This window comes from Equus quagga, chromosome 7 (assembly GCF_021613505.1).
Source record: "Equus quagga isolate Etosha38 chromosome 7, UCLA_HA_Equagga_1.0, whole genome shotgun sequence".
NCBI classification, from domain to species: domain Eukaryota; kingdom Metazoa; phylum Chordata; class Mammalia; order Perissodactyla; family Equidae; genus Equus; species Equus quagga.
In genome coordinates this window covers 69,130,907-69,146,919 of record NC_060273.1, presented here as the reverse complement: position 1 = coordinate 69,146,919, position 16,013 = coordinate 69,130,907, and the positions used below count along the sequence as shown (strand labels likewise).

At 51.2% G+C, this 16,013-nt stretch overlaps 1 protein-coding gene across 2 annotated transcripts in view; it reads right to left on the bottom strand.

Moving 5' to 3' along the window:
• The window catches only part of ANXA6 (annexin A6), a 49,650-nt gene extending 38,526 nt beyond the window's left edge, over positions 1-11,124 (bottom strand). For both annotated transcript variants that reach the window (XM_046667253.1, XM_046667254.1), the window contains exons 1-2: positions 10,984-11,124; positions 1,330-1,373 (exon numbers count right to left, since the gene is read on the bottom strand). In XM_046667253.1, the coding sequence (XP_046523209.1) occupies positions 1,330-1,347 (18 nt within the window). In that variant the 5' untranslated portion in view covers positions 1,348-1,373; positions 10,984-11,124. The remainder of the gene's footprint in view (positions 1-1,329; positions 1,374-10,983) is intronic.
• Between the last annotated feature and the right edge of the window lie 4,889 nt (positions 11,125-16,013).

Sequence of the window (16,013 nt, the reverse complement as noted above, 5' to 3'; positions counted from 1 at the left end):
TCCACTTCGGGCACCTAGAACCCTGTAATTCAAATGCCTCTCAGGAAGTAGATCTGGGATGACAACACATGGGAAGTGAGGAACAGCAAAAGTTCCGCCCTGGCTCTTTGCCCATAACCACTAACACTCTCTCCTCCTGGCTGGAGAAGCAACTTGTGCAAAGGATGCTCCTTAGAGGCTGAGACGGTGACCATGGCTAGGAGTCTCTTGAGTACGAATCCTATGTCACATAATACACTGCGTTCTTCTAGAACTGTGACTAGACAGGGCCTTACGGCCCTTGTCCGCTGGGTGGCAAGACAATAGACAGGGACAAAGTTTAGTTTTTACTAAGCTCAACCACCTCATAATGAAAGCTGAGGCCCAGAGAGAGTAAAGAACTCAGCCAAGATCACACAGCTCCTGTATTATGTCTGTGGGCAGGAGCTCTGTGACTGACGTGAGGGACAGACGGGGCCAAGTCAGGCATCCCTTAGTTCTATTCTCCCTTTCCGATGCCATCATCACAGTGACCACGACTCTTTCTCTAAGGCCAGCCAACAGGGACTACTCTCAGCAAACCCTGGCACAGAATGACACCTTGCTCTGACCAAGGACAGAACCCAGCTCTGGCCACAGAGAGGAGTAAAAGCTCTGATGCACCTCGAATTCTACTGCCCAGCAAAGTGGCCACACAGCACGAAAGACCGGGATCTTCCAAGTCAGGCAAATTGAATCTCAAATGCATGTGACAGGGAACATGTCCACCTCGAGAGCAGAGGACCCTCTAATGCTTTTGCCTGCACTATCCATCTCCATTCCTGGGGGCACCACTCTTCGGCCACTCAGTTCAGCTGGGACTGACTCTGCCACCTGGCTCCAAGTTACCCAGGCCCAGCCAATGAAAACCAGACCTGGCACTTTCCTTGGAATCACGGGGAATAAGTTATGTTGTTACTCTCAGACAGGCGAATGAGCTGCTGCTGGCTAGCGTGCTCAGGCAGGGAAGAATTTGCCCAAGAATGAAGCCACCCAGAGGAAGCACAGCTCAGAGGCCAAATCCTGACAATATCGTTTGGGCCCCTGGATCCAGCCAGACCTGAAGCCATTGGATTTCTCAGTCATGTGAGCCAAGACATATCCTTTCTGCTTAGGATGTTGTGTTTTGTCATTAGTCACTTGCATCTGAAAGAGGTGTGACTTATAACAAGAGCAAGGAAAGCCTGAGAACTTATCCTGCTCCTTTCAGGCTGAAGGTACCAGGGATCTCTCCAGCAGGCCTAGTGACTCAGGGAGGAGCCCAGACCCAGGGAAGGCAGAGAACAGCCTCGGAGGGGAGAGATTCCTTACCTGTCCTGGTTTGGCCATGGTCTCAGTTTCTGTAGCAGGAAACACTGTGGAGAAGAAAGACATCTCATGAGACTCCCCTGTGCTCTGCTGTCTTATTTTCTTTCTTTCTTTTTTTTTTGCTGAGGAAGATTGGCCCTGAGCTAATACCTGTGCCAATCTCCCTTAATTTTGTATGTGGGCCACCACCACAAGGCCACTGACAAGTGGTGTAGGTCCATGCCTGGGAACCAGACCCAGGCCACCAAAGCAGAACACGCCTAACTTAACCACTAGGCCACCAGGGCTGGCCCTGTTTCCTTCATTCTTTCCCCCAAATTTCCTCACCCTTCCTTTCTCCCAAGGGCATATACGTCCGCTGCTGTCTTCCAGCTGCCTCCAGCCCTTCAGGTTAAATTACGCCCAGAGACCTGGCTCAGGGCCAGATGCACTTTTCAGAGGACAACCCATAGATAGCAGGTGTCCAGACACTCACACCATGATGGAAAAGGGACTTGGAACAGAGAGGGGGAGTGGGCACCACCACTGACCACGTGACTCCTCCAGGCTGCGTAGGGCACTTCCCCAGATGTTGTCTCCCTTAATCCTCGCAGCCATCCTTCCCAGCATCAGATTCCCCTTTTCTATAAAGGAGGGAACCGAGGATGGAGGGTCAGGGGGTTAAATAATTTGCCCAAGGTCACACAGCTTAGAAGTGAACTCAACGAAGTGCTGATTCCAGAGTCCATGCTATCTGCACCACACGTGTTCTCCTTCCAAGTCACCAAGGACGGTTTCAGAGCCCAGGGCTTGAGGGTCTGCAGAAGAGCAGAGCCAAGGGGCTGCGGGTCCCCTGGTGCAAATATCTAAAGGGCTGTCCATAGTTCCTGGGTAAGGCAGTGAACACTTCTTCACCATCTGCTCGAGTCAGGCACCACACAGCAGTAAACAAAAGAGCTTTTAAAAACTCTGCTTTTCTGGGCCTACTCTGGAATGGGAAAGAATAACAAATGCAGACGTACATCAGGCTGCGATAAGAACGAAGGAGAAAAGATGAAGCTTGGTCAGAAGTGAGTGACAAGGGGTCAGTCCCAGGTGGAGTGGTCAGAGGGTCTCATGACCCACGTGGACACCTGCGGGCAGTGCGGTCAAGGAGCTCGGTGTGGCGATGTGGAAACAGAGAATGGGGGTGGGGACACTGTTGGGATGGGGGTCGGGGACAGCGCCTGCGTCCACTGTGAAGACTTTGGACTTTTCTCTGATGGGACAGAAGGTCATGGGGGGTGGGGTGTGACTGAACAAACAGGACACAGGATCTCACTGCGGGGGGTGTCAGGAGTGGGGTCTACAGTGAAGGAATAAGAAACAAAGATATCTCACCGAAAAAGAAATGAGAAAAGGGACGTAACTGGTTTGGAAAGGGGAAGAGCACGGGGAGGGGCTGGGCTAGTGAGCACCCACAGCAGGACAGCAAAGACACAAGGGAAGCATCTTCTCAGGGTTAGAGGAGCAGAAAGGACCGGCGCTTTCCGGTTTAGTCAGGACGGCACAATTCCATCTTTATTAACCATGTCTACATATTAGTTTTTAAAAGTAAAAATAACTACCAGACTTACTCAGTAAGACCTACAAGGAGCTGAACTAGGAGAGGGGAGAGACCAAGGAGACGTTTCAGCTCCGCCTTCCAGTTCTCCACAGACCACGCCCCCCACTAAATACTTACGGGAGATCGGGCCCTGACCCCAGTCCACAATCCTGCTCTCACTCTGGGGTCACACGTGGGGTGACACAGTGGGGAGAACACGGGTGTTGCAGTCAGACAGGTCTGGATTCAAATCCATTTTGTCATTTATTAGCTGTGTGACCTTGAGCATCCTGCTCATCGCTGAGTTCAAGGTTATCTCAAGGGCGAAATTGGGGCTTTCCCTGTCCTGCCTCGTAGGCTTGCTGGAGGATGAGCCATAACTTAGGTCAAGGGCAGAGCACACGAGGCCCGGCCGAGAGATGTTCTCAATAAATGGTGGCATTCGCTGTGGGAAGTTCCGAGGACAGGGCTTTGTCGGGTTTGCCCTTGTGTCCCCACTGCCTGATTACGAGGCCTCCAAACTGCAGTCAGCAGACAGACACGAGACGGACAGAGATCGGCCTGCAGCCACAGGGGAGTTCGAGGAAAACCTGCGGTTCCCCTGACAACCAGGGGCCCCTGAGGCAAACTGCAGCCCTCACCAGGAAATGGAAACTGCCCCTGACAGCGGACAGGGGCCCACACTGCCTCCCGGGTCTGGCCGGGAGCCAGCTCTGGGTTTCCTCAGGCCTGGGCAGAGAGTGAGGGAGTCCCAGGGCCGGCAGACAAACAGGGACCTCAGGAGGCCCAAGAAGCCAGCTGAGGCCTGTCACCTGCACCTCCAGCCTCAAAGCATTCTCCTTTGGCCTTGTTGCTGGAAACTTCAGCTGCTGGCTGCAGCCCAGGCCTATCTGGACCAGAGCCCCTTCCAAGGAGAGACGGCTCAGAGGAGGGGCCTCGGAGGCTTTGGGAAAATACTCTCGGCTCCAAGAGCGGTGGATGTGAGTCTTGTGGGCACATGAGAAGCAAGCTTCCTCCAGAACTAGATGCTCAGCCTGCAGTTTAGGGGGCTGGACTCCCACAGCCCCTCCTCTGAGGCTCAGGGAAGCTCTGCAGCTTGTCACAGCGGCGCCTTCCACCCTGGCTTTGCAAGGGGCTCTGATCCCTCCCAGAGCAACCCACACCACACTTCTCAAACTGGCTGTTACATAAATGTTTTATATCCAATGTTTCAGAATCCCAGAGGGCCCCTGGTGAGCCACTCCTCCAAGCCCCTCATTTTCGAGACGGGGTGAAGCCATGTCAGGGAGGATAAGTGACTTGCCAGGGCCCAGACAACAGCCAGCCTCCTGACTCCCGGCTCCAGGTCATAACAGGCCTCCACACAGCCTTGGGCCAGGGCTGCAATGGGACGTTAGGAAGAGTTCATGGGAAAAGACCCTGGTTCTGGTTCCCATCTGTCTGTAATCTCAGACAAGCCAGTTCTATCTCTGGACCTCAGTTTCTACATCTGTATAATGGGAATAACACCGCTCCCTCTTTGGGAAATCCAGCGTGGACGTGGGAGGCTTTTATAGATTTCAACCAGGGATTTTCACAGCAAAATCTCAGAATATCAGTCCTAGGAGGGTCCCCCTGCATCCCGGTCACAGGATTCCTCTCTATCTCCAGCCCTCCCAGCCCATATGCAAGTTTCATCACCTTGGTTGAAACAGCTTCTAAAGGCTGGCAGCTATGGCCACTCTAGATGTGCGCCTCTCTCCTCCCAGGAACCCTGAATCTCTTCTGACCTGGATATCTAAGAGGACTGATCATTCCAGAACCCATTCAAGGGTAGGGTTGCCTGGGGGCTTTTGCAGATGTGACCACCCCCACCTTAGACCTTTAGACTGCAAGCAATCACACTACTTCCTTCCTCTTGGGAGCTCAGGACTGACTCTAGGAGGAAGGTCTGGGGTAGAGAAGACACCAGAGCTGGAGGACCTGAGGCTCACCATTGCCCAACCAGAGAGTTGGTGGAAACTGAGAGCTGGACAGGGATGGGGTCTTGTCCAAGTCATGCAAGAGACAGAGGCCTGGAGATCAGACCTACCTGGGAGTCACAGCTCTGCCTCTTACCAGTTTGTGGTTTAGGTAAATTACCTTAATTAAATCTCAATTCCACATCTGCAAAATGCATATAAAAAAAATATCTCCAGGGGCTGGCCCGGGGACGTAGTGGTTAAGTTTGTACACTCTGCTTCTGCGGCCCAGGGGTTCACAGGTTCAGATTCCAGGCATGGACCTACACACCACTCAACAAGTCATGCTGTGGCAGCATCCCACATATAAAATACAGGAAGACTGGCACAGATGTTGGTTCAGGGCCAATCTTCCTCACCTCCCAAAAAAAAAAAAACCCTCCATGTATTGAGAAATAAATGAAACAATGGATGAAGAGCCTTTAGCACGGTGCTTGGCACAGAGTGAAGGCTCAACAAATGGTAGCTTTTATTATGATAAATCCAAACATTTACAAGGGAGGCAGTATGACATTATAATAAGAAATGCAAGCTTTGCAGTCATGGCCTGAGTTCAAATCCTGACATTGCAAATTCTTAGTTTACGACCTTGGGTGAGTTATGTTATTTCTTCTGACTCAGTTCCTTCATCTCTGAAATGACAATCTCATAAGATTTTTGTGACAATTCAATGAAGTATCGTAGGTAAAATACTGGCATGGTATAAAACTGGAACGACCAGTTACAGATTAAATGTTTAAAAAGTGGTGGCTTCTGTTATCACAACCAGCATTATTAGAGCAGTGGTCTCCCTCGTGGGGTCCTGGGCACCACAGTTCACTGGGCTGCAGGACGAGAATATTACACCTCTCTAAATTTTTTTGTCTTGTCCTTGTGTGTTCCATTTTTTATGTCTGTTATGCATACATAAAGTTAAGACACATATTAGGGACTTGGGCTTGTTGAAATACACGGTGAAGAGTGTGGACTCAACGGAAGGAAGCCGAGGAAGGAGGAGAGAGAGGGGATGTCAGGCAGAACAGCAACACCAGCATAAGAAAAAGAATTTTTGTCCTCAAAAGGTAGCTGGTGGGCTGTGGAGGACTAGAATGCACTTTTAGGGAGGGAGGAGCTGTTGAGTGCAAGGGGGTGAAACCAGGCGTGTGTGGTGAAGGCAATTTGAGAAAAGTTAAAAAATAGCCTGGAAGATGATGCAAAAAGTCACCCAGACTTCTGTGCCCCAGGAGGACCCAGGGAACTCCAACCTGAGCCGTGTCACTGCTTTGCCCACTCACTCTTCCCCAACGGTCCCCTTCAATGCAGGCCTTCTTAGCTCAGCATTCAAGGCCCTTGGTATCCTTCTTGACTTACCTGCCTTCATCTTCCTCCCCTTCACCAACCACCACACCCTCTCCCCCCTAAACCAGGAATCTCTCCCACCAGTATTTTCCATTCAGCCCTCCGGCATCAAAACCAGTGCTTTTTCCATTCTGGCTTCATCACGACCACCTGGGGAGTTTTTCAAACTTACCAAAGTGTAAGGTCAACCTCCAGAGATTCCGATTCAACGGTTCTGGGGTGAGGCCTGAGTTGTGGTAATTTTTTAAAACTTTTCTAGGTGATTCTGCCAACTCTTCTAGGAAGCCAGGAGGGACTTCCCCTCCTTGAACCCCCCAGTACTTTAAACCACCTACACTTGACTGGCCTGGGTCAACCACTGCAGACGCATCATTCCTCTCCTAGACGGAAGCTGCTGGCTTCCAAGGTGTTGTAGAAAAGAATCTGTACCTCCGACTCTCCAGATTATTTGATTTTAGTCTTTCTTTGTCTTTGAGCTCCTTCACAGCTCAGTAATTTGTAGATAACTGATGGTAACGCAAAATAATTCTTATAAGACATGCTCATTCTGTCCTGTCTGGGAAAGGCCCAAGTGACTTCCCTTCCCCTCGGGTGGAAAAGCCAGTTTGCCTCCATTTGCACATTCCTTTCAATATAAAGGTGTCTACTGATTCTCTTCTGCCTGGTCCAGCCATTAATTAAGCAGTAGAAGAAAATCTTTTTTTTTTTTTTTTGAGGAAGCTTAGCCCCGAGCTAACTACAGCCAATCCTCCTCTTTTTGCTAAGGAAGCCCATCTTCCATGCCCATCTTCCTCTACTTTATACGTGGGACGCCTAGCAGTGCCATGTCTGCACCTGGGATCTGAACCAGCGAACCCCGGGGCCCCAGAGAAGCGGAATGTGTGAACTTAACTGCTGCACCACCGGGCCGGCCCCTATAGAAGAAAATCTTTAGCACATGATCATTTTTATACCTGTGTGAGTTATTATTTTACCCTTCCTTAAAAATTATTGTACGATATGCTACTTTGTTGCATCCCTACCACGGGGTGTGGCTCAGAAGGACTGTGGAGTGAAATGCACTGAGTTGTTTTAATGCTTTCTTTAGTGACCCCCTTGAAAAAATCACAGAATAAAAGGAACCATCCAGCCTAATGGTTTTTAAACTGTGCTTTATTCCTTGTTATATAGCCCAGACAGGAAATACCTCGAGGGGGTAAGTAAGATGCCCAAGGTCACAGAGAAAATTAGTCATTAAGCAGGGGCTCATTTTCAAAAAAAATATGTACTGAGCATCTCCAGCATGCCCACTGGTAGGAGTTGGGAGTAGAACAGAAAATGAGACAGATGGACCTCCCGCCCCCATGAAGCTGGCAACCTAGTGCAGTAATCTGCAGGGTTTTTTGATCCTATACACCACCAGTAACAACAGAAAAAAAATTAAGCATTCATTATGATAAACAAAAATATACTCTTTAAGCATGAGATTAAAAGCATATATGATAAGAGGTCTAATAGTTTCTTCCTGTGCCCCAGGAAATCATCTTTAGCGGCCCCCAGGGCGTATGCACCCCATGTCAGAGGCCTTGGCTTATAAAATCTAGACCCTTCCCTGCCCCTTTTCCTGATGGCTCCTCCCTCAGCCCGCAGGAAGACACTCGGACCAGCCCCACCACCCTCTAGAAGCCTCGCCTTTGGTGAAGCTGGAGTCAATGCCACTTCTGGCCTTGCGCCTGGGCAAACCCCCCAGAAGGAGGCACTCGGATTTCTTAGAGAGCAGCGCCTTTCCCTCTCCTGACCCAGAACCATTGATCCTTGGGCTGGATAAGGCCCCAGGAGATTACTGGGCTGCCCTGGGTTTGGAAATTGGACTGGCCTGGGTTTGAAGCCCAGCTCAGGTCACTTGTGTGAGGGACAGCAAAGTGTAGTGTATCACAGTACAGAGGCTGGAGCCAGCGTGGCTGAGCCTGAAGCCTGGCCTGCTCTTTAGAAGCTGTGTGGCCGTGGGCAAGTACTTAGGCTCAAATGTAAAGTGTGGGATAAAAACAGTGCTACTGCAGAGGAGCCGTGGTGAGGATGAGCAGAATTAAGACATTTCTAGTGCTTAGAAGAGGCCCCGGCACACAGGACACCATGTAAGTGTTAATATTATTTCTTCCCTAAACTTTTGACGGCCCATTTCCACATCTGCAAAATGGGCATGGTGAGAGCATCTAACACATCAAGGGTGGAACCAGGGCAAGTTAGAAGGGTTCAAGTAATAAGAGGTTGCTATTTTATTATTATTTAAGCAGTACCAGCATACCCATTTTACAGATGAGGAACTGAGGTTCAGGTCATTTGCCTTCTCAAGCACCACACCCTTCCGAGATGACAACAGCAGTACTTGCTTCTCAGCACACAGTACTCTACAGTTTACAAAGCACTTTCACATCTGCCATCTTGTAATCTCATGAGGGTGGGTATCAACCTCACCCTCACTCTACAGAAGAGGGTGCTGAGGCTCCAAGAACCTAAGGACAGTCACTCCTCCCTGACCAGGATCTGTGGGGGCTTCTGAGCCCAGGAGGAGAGGAAATGGAGTGTGGCTGGATTCCAAACCACAAAGTTTATAAGCATCAAGGCACCCCGCACACACACTTCCTCTCCTCTGTTGCAGGGTGGTGGCGGGTGGACATACATGTTCAGAAATCAAGATAGAGACCACATCCTGCTCTTTGTCCCCCCCAGGAAGTATCTTGGAAAGGTTGGGTGGGGTGAGGCTGGTGATACCACTGGACCTCCCCAGAAAATCCTAGAATAGTACAACAAGAAGAGCCGTGCAGCTGCAACCCATTTGTACCAGCTGGGTGCCCTGGGCACATCCCTTACCCCCGAGAGAGGAAGGGACTAAAGCCCAGAGGAGCAGGAGTGTGCCCAGGGCACCCAGCTGCTTAGCGGCAGGGCAGGGGCTGGGGCTGGGCTGCAGCCGGGTGGCCCAGGGCTCCCTCTGGGTGCCGCAGTGCAGATGCTGCAGACACCGCCAGCACTGCAGAGCTCCCCCACCAGGTCCCCAACTTTCCAGGGGCAGCCCCCTCCTCTGCACATTCACATCCATACTCTGCTCCAGCAACAGCTGGTGCCCTTAACTCAGAAACAGCAAATATTTTGAGTGTCCCAGCAGCTGGTGCCTTGGGAACAAAGGGCGGAAGGCAGAGGAAGATGGGTGAGTGACTGTCACAGCTGCAGAGGGGGGTGGAGGCCTCTGCCTCCCTCCCCAGCCCCACCCAACTCCCAGAATCTTAAATCTTAGAAGAGTTGAATTCTAAAATACCAGCCCTGGAAGCGGCAGCCAATTGAGCAGACTTTGCTACAGATGGGTAACTAAGGCCCAGAGAGGGAACGGGCTCGCTGGAGCACCGCCAGCACCTGGAACTGTAACCCCAGCTTTCCAGTGACCCCCAGGCCAGTGCCCTCTGCACGGCACAGGGCCTGCCAGGCAGAAGGGCAGGGTCCGTGGGAGCTGAAGCAATGTCGGCCATTCACCTGGAAGGGGAAGGGCTGAGCAGGTCAGGATATGCCCGCTAGGTCAGTGGAGCCACCAATTTAAGGTGTGCTTGGAGCAGGGGAGGAGGGGGAAGTGAGGGAAAAGGGCGGACTCTGGGGAAACCAGAGTCCTTTCTCAAACCCAAGAGCCATATGGCCAAATTTGGAATCATCTAGAAGACCCGCCAGGGTCTAGCGAAAAGGAGGGGGGAGGGAGGAAGCAAAGGCTGACTGTCCTCCCAAAGAACCCCTGTCCTTTCCCCTTAGAGGCCCTGCCAGGGAAAGCCAGCTTTCCCAAGCCTGTAGTCACTCCTTGCAGCTGACAAATTAATCGGTTTTCACAGCCATTGTTTCATCTGAGAGGGGCTGCGTTTAGCAGCCCAGGACTGGAGAGGGAAATTGAGGCTCAGAGAGGGACAGCTACTGATTAGAGGTCACACTCCAAGTTGACGGAGCCGGGATTCGTACTCAGGGTATTTCAGCCTGTGCTGGTATTCTGGGAGTCATCTGAAGCCCCCAAGCTTTGGGAAGGCGTAAACTGGGCTTCCGGAGAGCAGGAAGAAGGGTGGGGCTGTGCCCTACCACAGGGCCCTTGCAGCCCACTTGGGAGTCTCCTTTCTAGGCAAGCAGTGATCCGAAGGGGGCAGGAGGGTCCTTGAGGGCCTGAGGTATGGACAGCCAGTCCTTCATCAGCTTGGACCCTGAGAGCCCTCCCCCCAACATACACACAAGCCATTTCATAAGCGGCTGGGGGGTCTGACTCTTCACACCCTCTGTCTTCGGCCTCGGCCACACCCTTCTCTGCGGGTCCTTAAGACTCCCATGCAGTTGCCCCCAACCGCAGACCCTCAAAGTCTCTCCAGGCTCCGCACCCTTCCCCAAACCCGCAGCCCGCAGCCCGCAGCCGGCGCGGCCTCACTACGGGGCCAGCCGCCCCTAGACCACACCCTCTGCAGAGCCGGCCCCCTCCCCCGCCTCACTCCTCCCCTCCCCCAGCCTGAGCGCAGTCCGCCTCCGCGTCTCCGCCTGCTGCCCCCCGGACACACCCAGCCCGCGCCCCTCTCGGGTAACCGCGCCCTCGGTGCCCGCGCCCCGCGCCCGCACCTGCCCGCGCCCCTCCTGCTCCCGGGCGCCCCCTCCCCGGAGCCCGCGGCCCGCGATGACTGGGCGTTTAGGGCTCGCCCCCGCGTCCCTGCAGCCCCCGGAGGCGGTCCCCCGGCGTGATCCTCTCCCCAGCCTCGACCCACTCACCGCGCGGCGGAGGCCTCCTGGCGCGGAGGGGCAGCCGGACAGCCGGGCAGCCGGACGCGAGGACACAGCTCGCCGAGTGGGAGCCCGTTAGCCGAGCAGCAGCGGCGCGGCGCGGGGCGGGCGGGGAGCACAGCCTGCGCTCCGGGGCCGACACGTGGCGCGCAGGGGCCAATCGGGCTCGCCCCGCCAACCCCCCCCCACCCCCCCGCCAAGTTCCTTCTCTCCTGGAATCTTAGAATGTCGCCAGCCTTGGTGGGGGGGCAGAACCTCGGTCACGGCTCAGCCCCCGGACCCGAGACCTAGAGAGAGGAGGGGGATTTGGCCAAGGTCACGCGGCCATTCAGGGCTGGAAGTCAGGGCTCCCGCCTCCCAGTTCTGAACACTTACCCCCCAAATTACTACTACTCGCCGAAGCTTTGTTGAGAAACAGAGCATTGAGGCTTGACAAACTTGGGGCCAAGCCCTTTATCGGCCTGATCAGATTCCGTTCCTCAGTAGCCCCATCAGGTCGGTGACCCTACTTGGTCACTTTCTGGAGGGAAGAGAGCCCAGAGAAATTCAGTTCTATAACCAAGGTCGCACAGCTAGTCAATTGTGAAGTCGGGATTCGAACCTGGACCAGGTGACTCCAGAGGGACGGTATTCCTGCTTGGCTCGGGGGAGTGCACAGTCCAGAGGAAAGGCAGAGCTGTGGGCAAAATGCTAGAACATAAAAAGCAATAAACTGGGAATCCAGAGGAAACTGAGAATGATTGTCCTCCGGGGGATTTGTAAAGACTTCCTGGAGGAGGTGGTGATGCGGTAAATGTCGGTAGTACCTCCCCCCGACACATGCACACTGTCCCTTAGAAATTCTTTAGTGAAAAGATGGCAATCCTGGGCTGCCACTCAGCTGCTGAGTCTCCTTGGGCAAGACACTTAACTGCTCTGATTATTAATTAGCTTATCCAAAAGATAGAGATACTCAAAGCTTTTTCCAGGGTTTGTCCTCAATCTGTCACTAGTTCAGAGACCTCTAAGCTTCCTGTAGTGATACTGGTTGGAAAGTATGTCCTTTCATCTATTCATTCCCCCAACAGACATTTAGCATGGAGCACCTGCTGCTCGCATCACTGAGCTGGGAGACGAAGTGAGTGAATGGGAAGTGGGGCCCTGACCTGCCCTCACGGAGCTTCCACTCTCGTGATATATAGATGGTCAGGTCATAGCTACAATAAAGGTTAGACAGTTGTAATCTGGAAGCTATGACTTGCTGTGATGGCCCTCAGCAGGTGGACCCAACCTAACCTGGACCTCTGAACGAAGGTAATGTTAAGTTGTGACCAGAAAGACAAACGAAATCCAGTAAGACTAAGAAGAAATTAATTACCTTAAGGTGAGATCTGCTGTCAGCTGAAGCAACACCTTCTGAGATAGACTATGGGGGGACTAGGCCCAGTGAGGATGGAGGTGGGGTTTCCTCCAGCATCATAATAGTAGCTGCTGTTTATTGAGCATTTTCTGTGAGCCCAGCATTGTTGTCAGTGCCTTACTTGCAATGTCACATTTAATCCTCACAAGTCATTAATAAGTATTTATTCAGCACCTGCTATGTGCCAGGCACTATTTTAGGAGGCTTATCAGCAAGCAAAATGCAGATGTCTGCCCTCCTGGAGTCTGCATTCCAGCAGAGGGGAGATAGACACACAACAAGCCAACAGGACGATGTGTTAGGAGGTGACAAGTGCTGTGGACAAAGAGAAGAAGAAGCAGATGAGGAGTCCCAGGCTGACGGGGAGAGTTGTCATGTAGGGGGTTTGGCAGAGGGAGTGAGAGCGTGGGATTTGAACAAAGCTGTGGAGGTGGTGAGGGAGGTAGCGGAGCTGAACAGGGATCTGTGGGAAGAGCGTTCCAGGAGAGGAAACGGCAGATGCTCCATGGCAGGAGCCGGCCTGCAATGTTTGAGAAACAGCAAGGAGGCCAGTGTGGCTGGAGTGGAGTGAGCGAGAGGGAGAGTAACAGGAGAGCGGAGATAAGGAGGGACCAGGGACTGAATCATGTGGGGTGGGAGGGGGCCTTACAGGCTCTCTAAGGGCTTTGTCTTTTCCTCACCTCGGAGGAGGCGCTGGGGGAGCTGTTGCAGAGTGTTGAGCAGAGCAGGGATGTGACTTTTTTTTTTTTTCTCCTTTTTTGGGGGAAAATTCACATAACATAAAATTCACCATTTTAGCACGAACAATTCACTGGCACTTAGAACAATTCACTTTACAATATGACATCCATATTGTGCAGCCACCACCTCTATGTAGTTCCAAAACTTTTTCATCACCCTAAAAGAAAACCCCATGCACATTAAGCCGTCACTCCCCATTGCCCCCTCCTCTCAGCCCCTGGCAAGCACCGATGTGCTTTCTGCCCCGGTGGATTTACCTATTCTGCATATATCGTATTAGTGGGATAGTACTCTGTGCGGTCTTTTGTGTCTGGCTTCTTTCACTTAGCATAATTGTGGTCAGGGCTCTCTAGAGAAGCAGAACCAATAAGATATACAAACATAGATATATATGAGGAGACTTATTATAGGAATTGGCTCACATGTTAAGGAGGCCGAGAAGCCCCACAGACTGCCAGGGACGGGGGTGTAAATCCTGGAGTCCAAATGCCAAGAAGCTGGAGCTCTGAAGTCTGAAGGCAGGAGAAGATGGAGGCCCCAGCTCAAGAAGAGAGACAGCGAATTTGGCCTTTCTTCGCCTTTTGTTCCATTCGGGCCCTCAGAGGATTGGATGATACCCGCCCACACTGGTGAGGGCTGCCACTTTACTCAGTCTACTCAATCAAATGCTAATCTCTTAGCTAACCAAGTGCTAACCCTCACAGACCCACCCAGAAATAATGTTTTACTAGCTTTCTGGGCATCCCTTAGCCCGGTCAAGTTGACACATAAAATTAACCATCCCAATGATTTTTTTAAAGTTCATCCATGTTGTAGCAGTTATCAGTACTTCATCCTTTTTATGGCTGAGTAATATTCCCTTGTATGGATGTACCACATTTTGCTTATCCATTCATCAGCTGGCGCCCATTTGGGTTGCTTCCTCTTTTTGGCCATTGTGAACAGTGCTGCTATTGACATTTGTGTACAAATGTTTGTTTGAGTACCTGTTTTCAGTTCTTTTGTGTATTTACTGAAGAGTGGAGTTACTAGTTTGTATAGTAATTCTATAGTTAACATTTTGAGGAACTGCTGAGCTGTTTTCCACGGCAGCTGCACCATTTTATATTCCCACTAGCGATGGGCGAGAGTTTTCCGCATCCTAGGCAACACTTGCTATTTTCTGTTTTTTGTTTTGAATGCTGTCTTAGATGGTATGAAATGGTACCTCATTGTGATTTTGATTTGCATTTCTCTAAAGACTAATGATGTTGAGCATCTTTTCATATGTTTGTTGGCCATGTGTACATCTTCTTTGAAGAAATGTCTATTCAAGTCCTCTGCGTGTTTTTTGATTGGGTTGTTTGTCCTTTTGTTGTTGAGTTGTAGGAGTTCTTTATATATTTTCTGGAGATGATGTATTTCTTAAAGAGTCTCTCCGACCCCCTGTTGAGAATACTGACTACTGTTGGGGGCTGAGAGTAGAACAGAAGATCTGTTAGAAGCCTTTTGCAGTAATACTGGCAACAGATAGTGATGGTTCAGCCAGAGTGTAAAATGGTATAAATTGAGGTGGTTAGAGACCAGATATATTTGAAGGTAGAGTTAACATGATTTCCTGAAGGACTGGATGCAAGTTGAGAAAAAAAGAGAAGAGTCAAGAATGACTTCAAGGATCTGAACCACTGGAAGGATGGAGTTACCATGAACTGAGATGAGTGAAATTGTAGGAGGAGCAATTTTAGGGGTGGAAGTGGGAAAAAGATCAAGAGTTCAGGTTGGTGGGGTTCTTTGTTTGTTTCGTGAGGAAGATTGGCCCTGAGCTAACATCTATTGCCAATCTTCCTCATTTTGCTTGAGGAAGATTGTCACTGAGCTAGCATCTTCCGCTATTTTGTCTGTGGGATGCTGCCTCAGCATGGCCTGATGAGAGGCGCTAGGTCCACACCCAGGATCTAAACCCGCAAACCCTGGGCCACTAAAGTGGAGCATGCGAGCTTAACCGCCGTGCTACTGTGGGGCCCCAAGAGTTCAGTTTTTGACCAGTTCATTTAAGATTTCTGTTAGACATCCAAGAGAAGATGTCAAAGAGGCAGTTGGATAGACAAATCTGGAGTTCAGAAAAGAGGTCAGGGCTGGAGACACAAATTTGGAAGTCACAGGCATATAAACACCATTCAAGGCCAGAGAAAAAGATGAGGTCATCAAAAGAGAAGAGAACCCAGGAACACCCCCACACTGAGTCAGGGAGAGAAGGGTTCAGCAAAGGTGATGGGGAAGGAGCTTGTAGAGAGATGAAAGGTAAATCCAGGAGAGTGTGGTGTCTTGGAAGCCAAATGAAAAAAGCGCTTTAAGGAGGAGGGAGTGGTCAGTGTGCCAAACGCTGCTCTCAGGTCAAGTAGGACCAGACCCAAGAATCCATCCGTGGATTTAGCAAAGTGGAGGTCAACGTTTCTCGTGCTGTGAAGAGCAGGCTTGGTGGAGTGTTGCGGGTACGGGCCTGATAGGAAAGGGCTGAGGATAGCAAGGGTCGACTATTTCTTCTAGGAGGTTTGCTGCAAAGGCCGGCAAGCCAGTGGGGCACTGCCTGGTGGGGGATGGGGGTCAAGAGGAGGGCTTTGGTTTCTTGGATTGTTTAAGATTGGAGACATCGCCACATATTTACATGCAGATGGGAATGATCAGGGAGTGAAACGTGGATGAGGGAGAAGAGAAAGAGGGGAGCAATATTTGGAGAGAGAATGGGGTCTAGTGTACAAGTGTAGGGGCTGTTAATATCCTTGATTTGCATAAGGGTAACTGAAGTTCAGGGAAACTATGGCTTTTGCCCAAAGTCAGTTCAAGTGACTGAGGCAGGATTGAAAGCCCGGTCCCCTTGACTGTAGGAGCCCAGGGCATT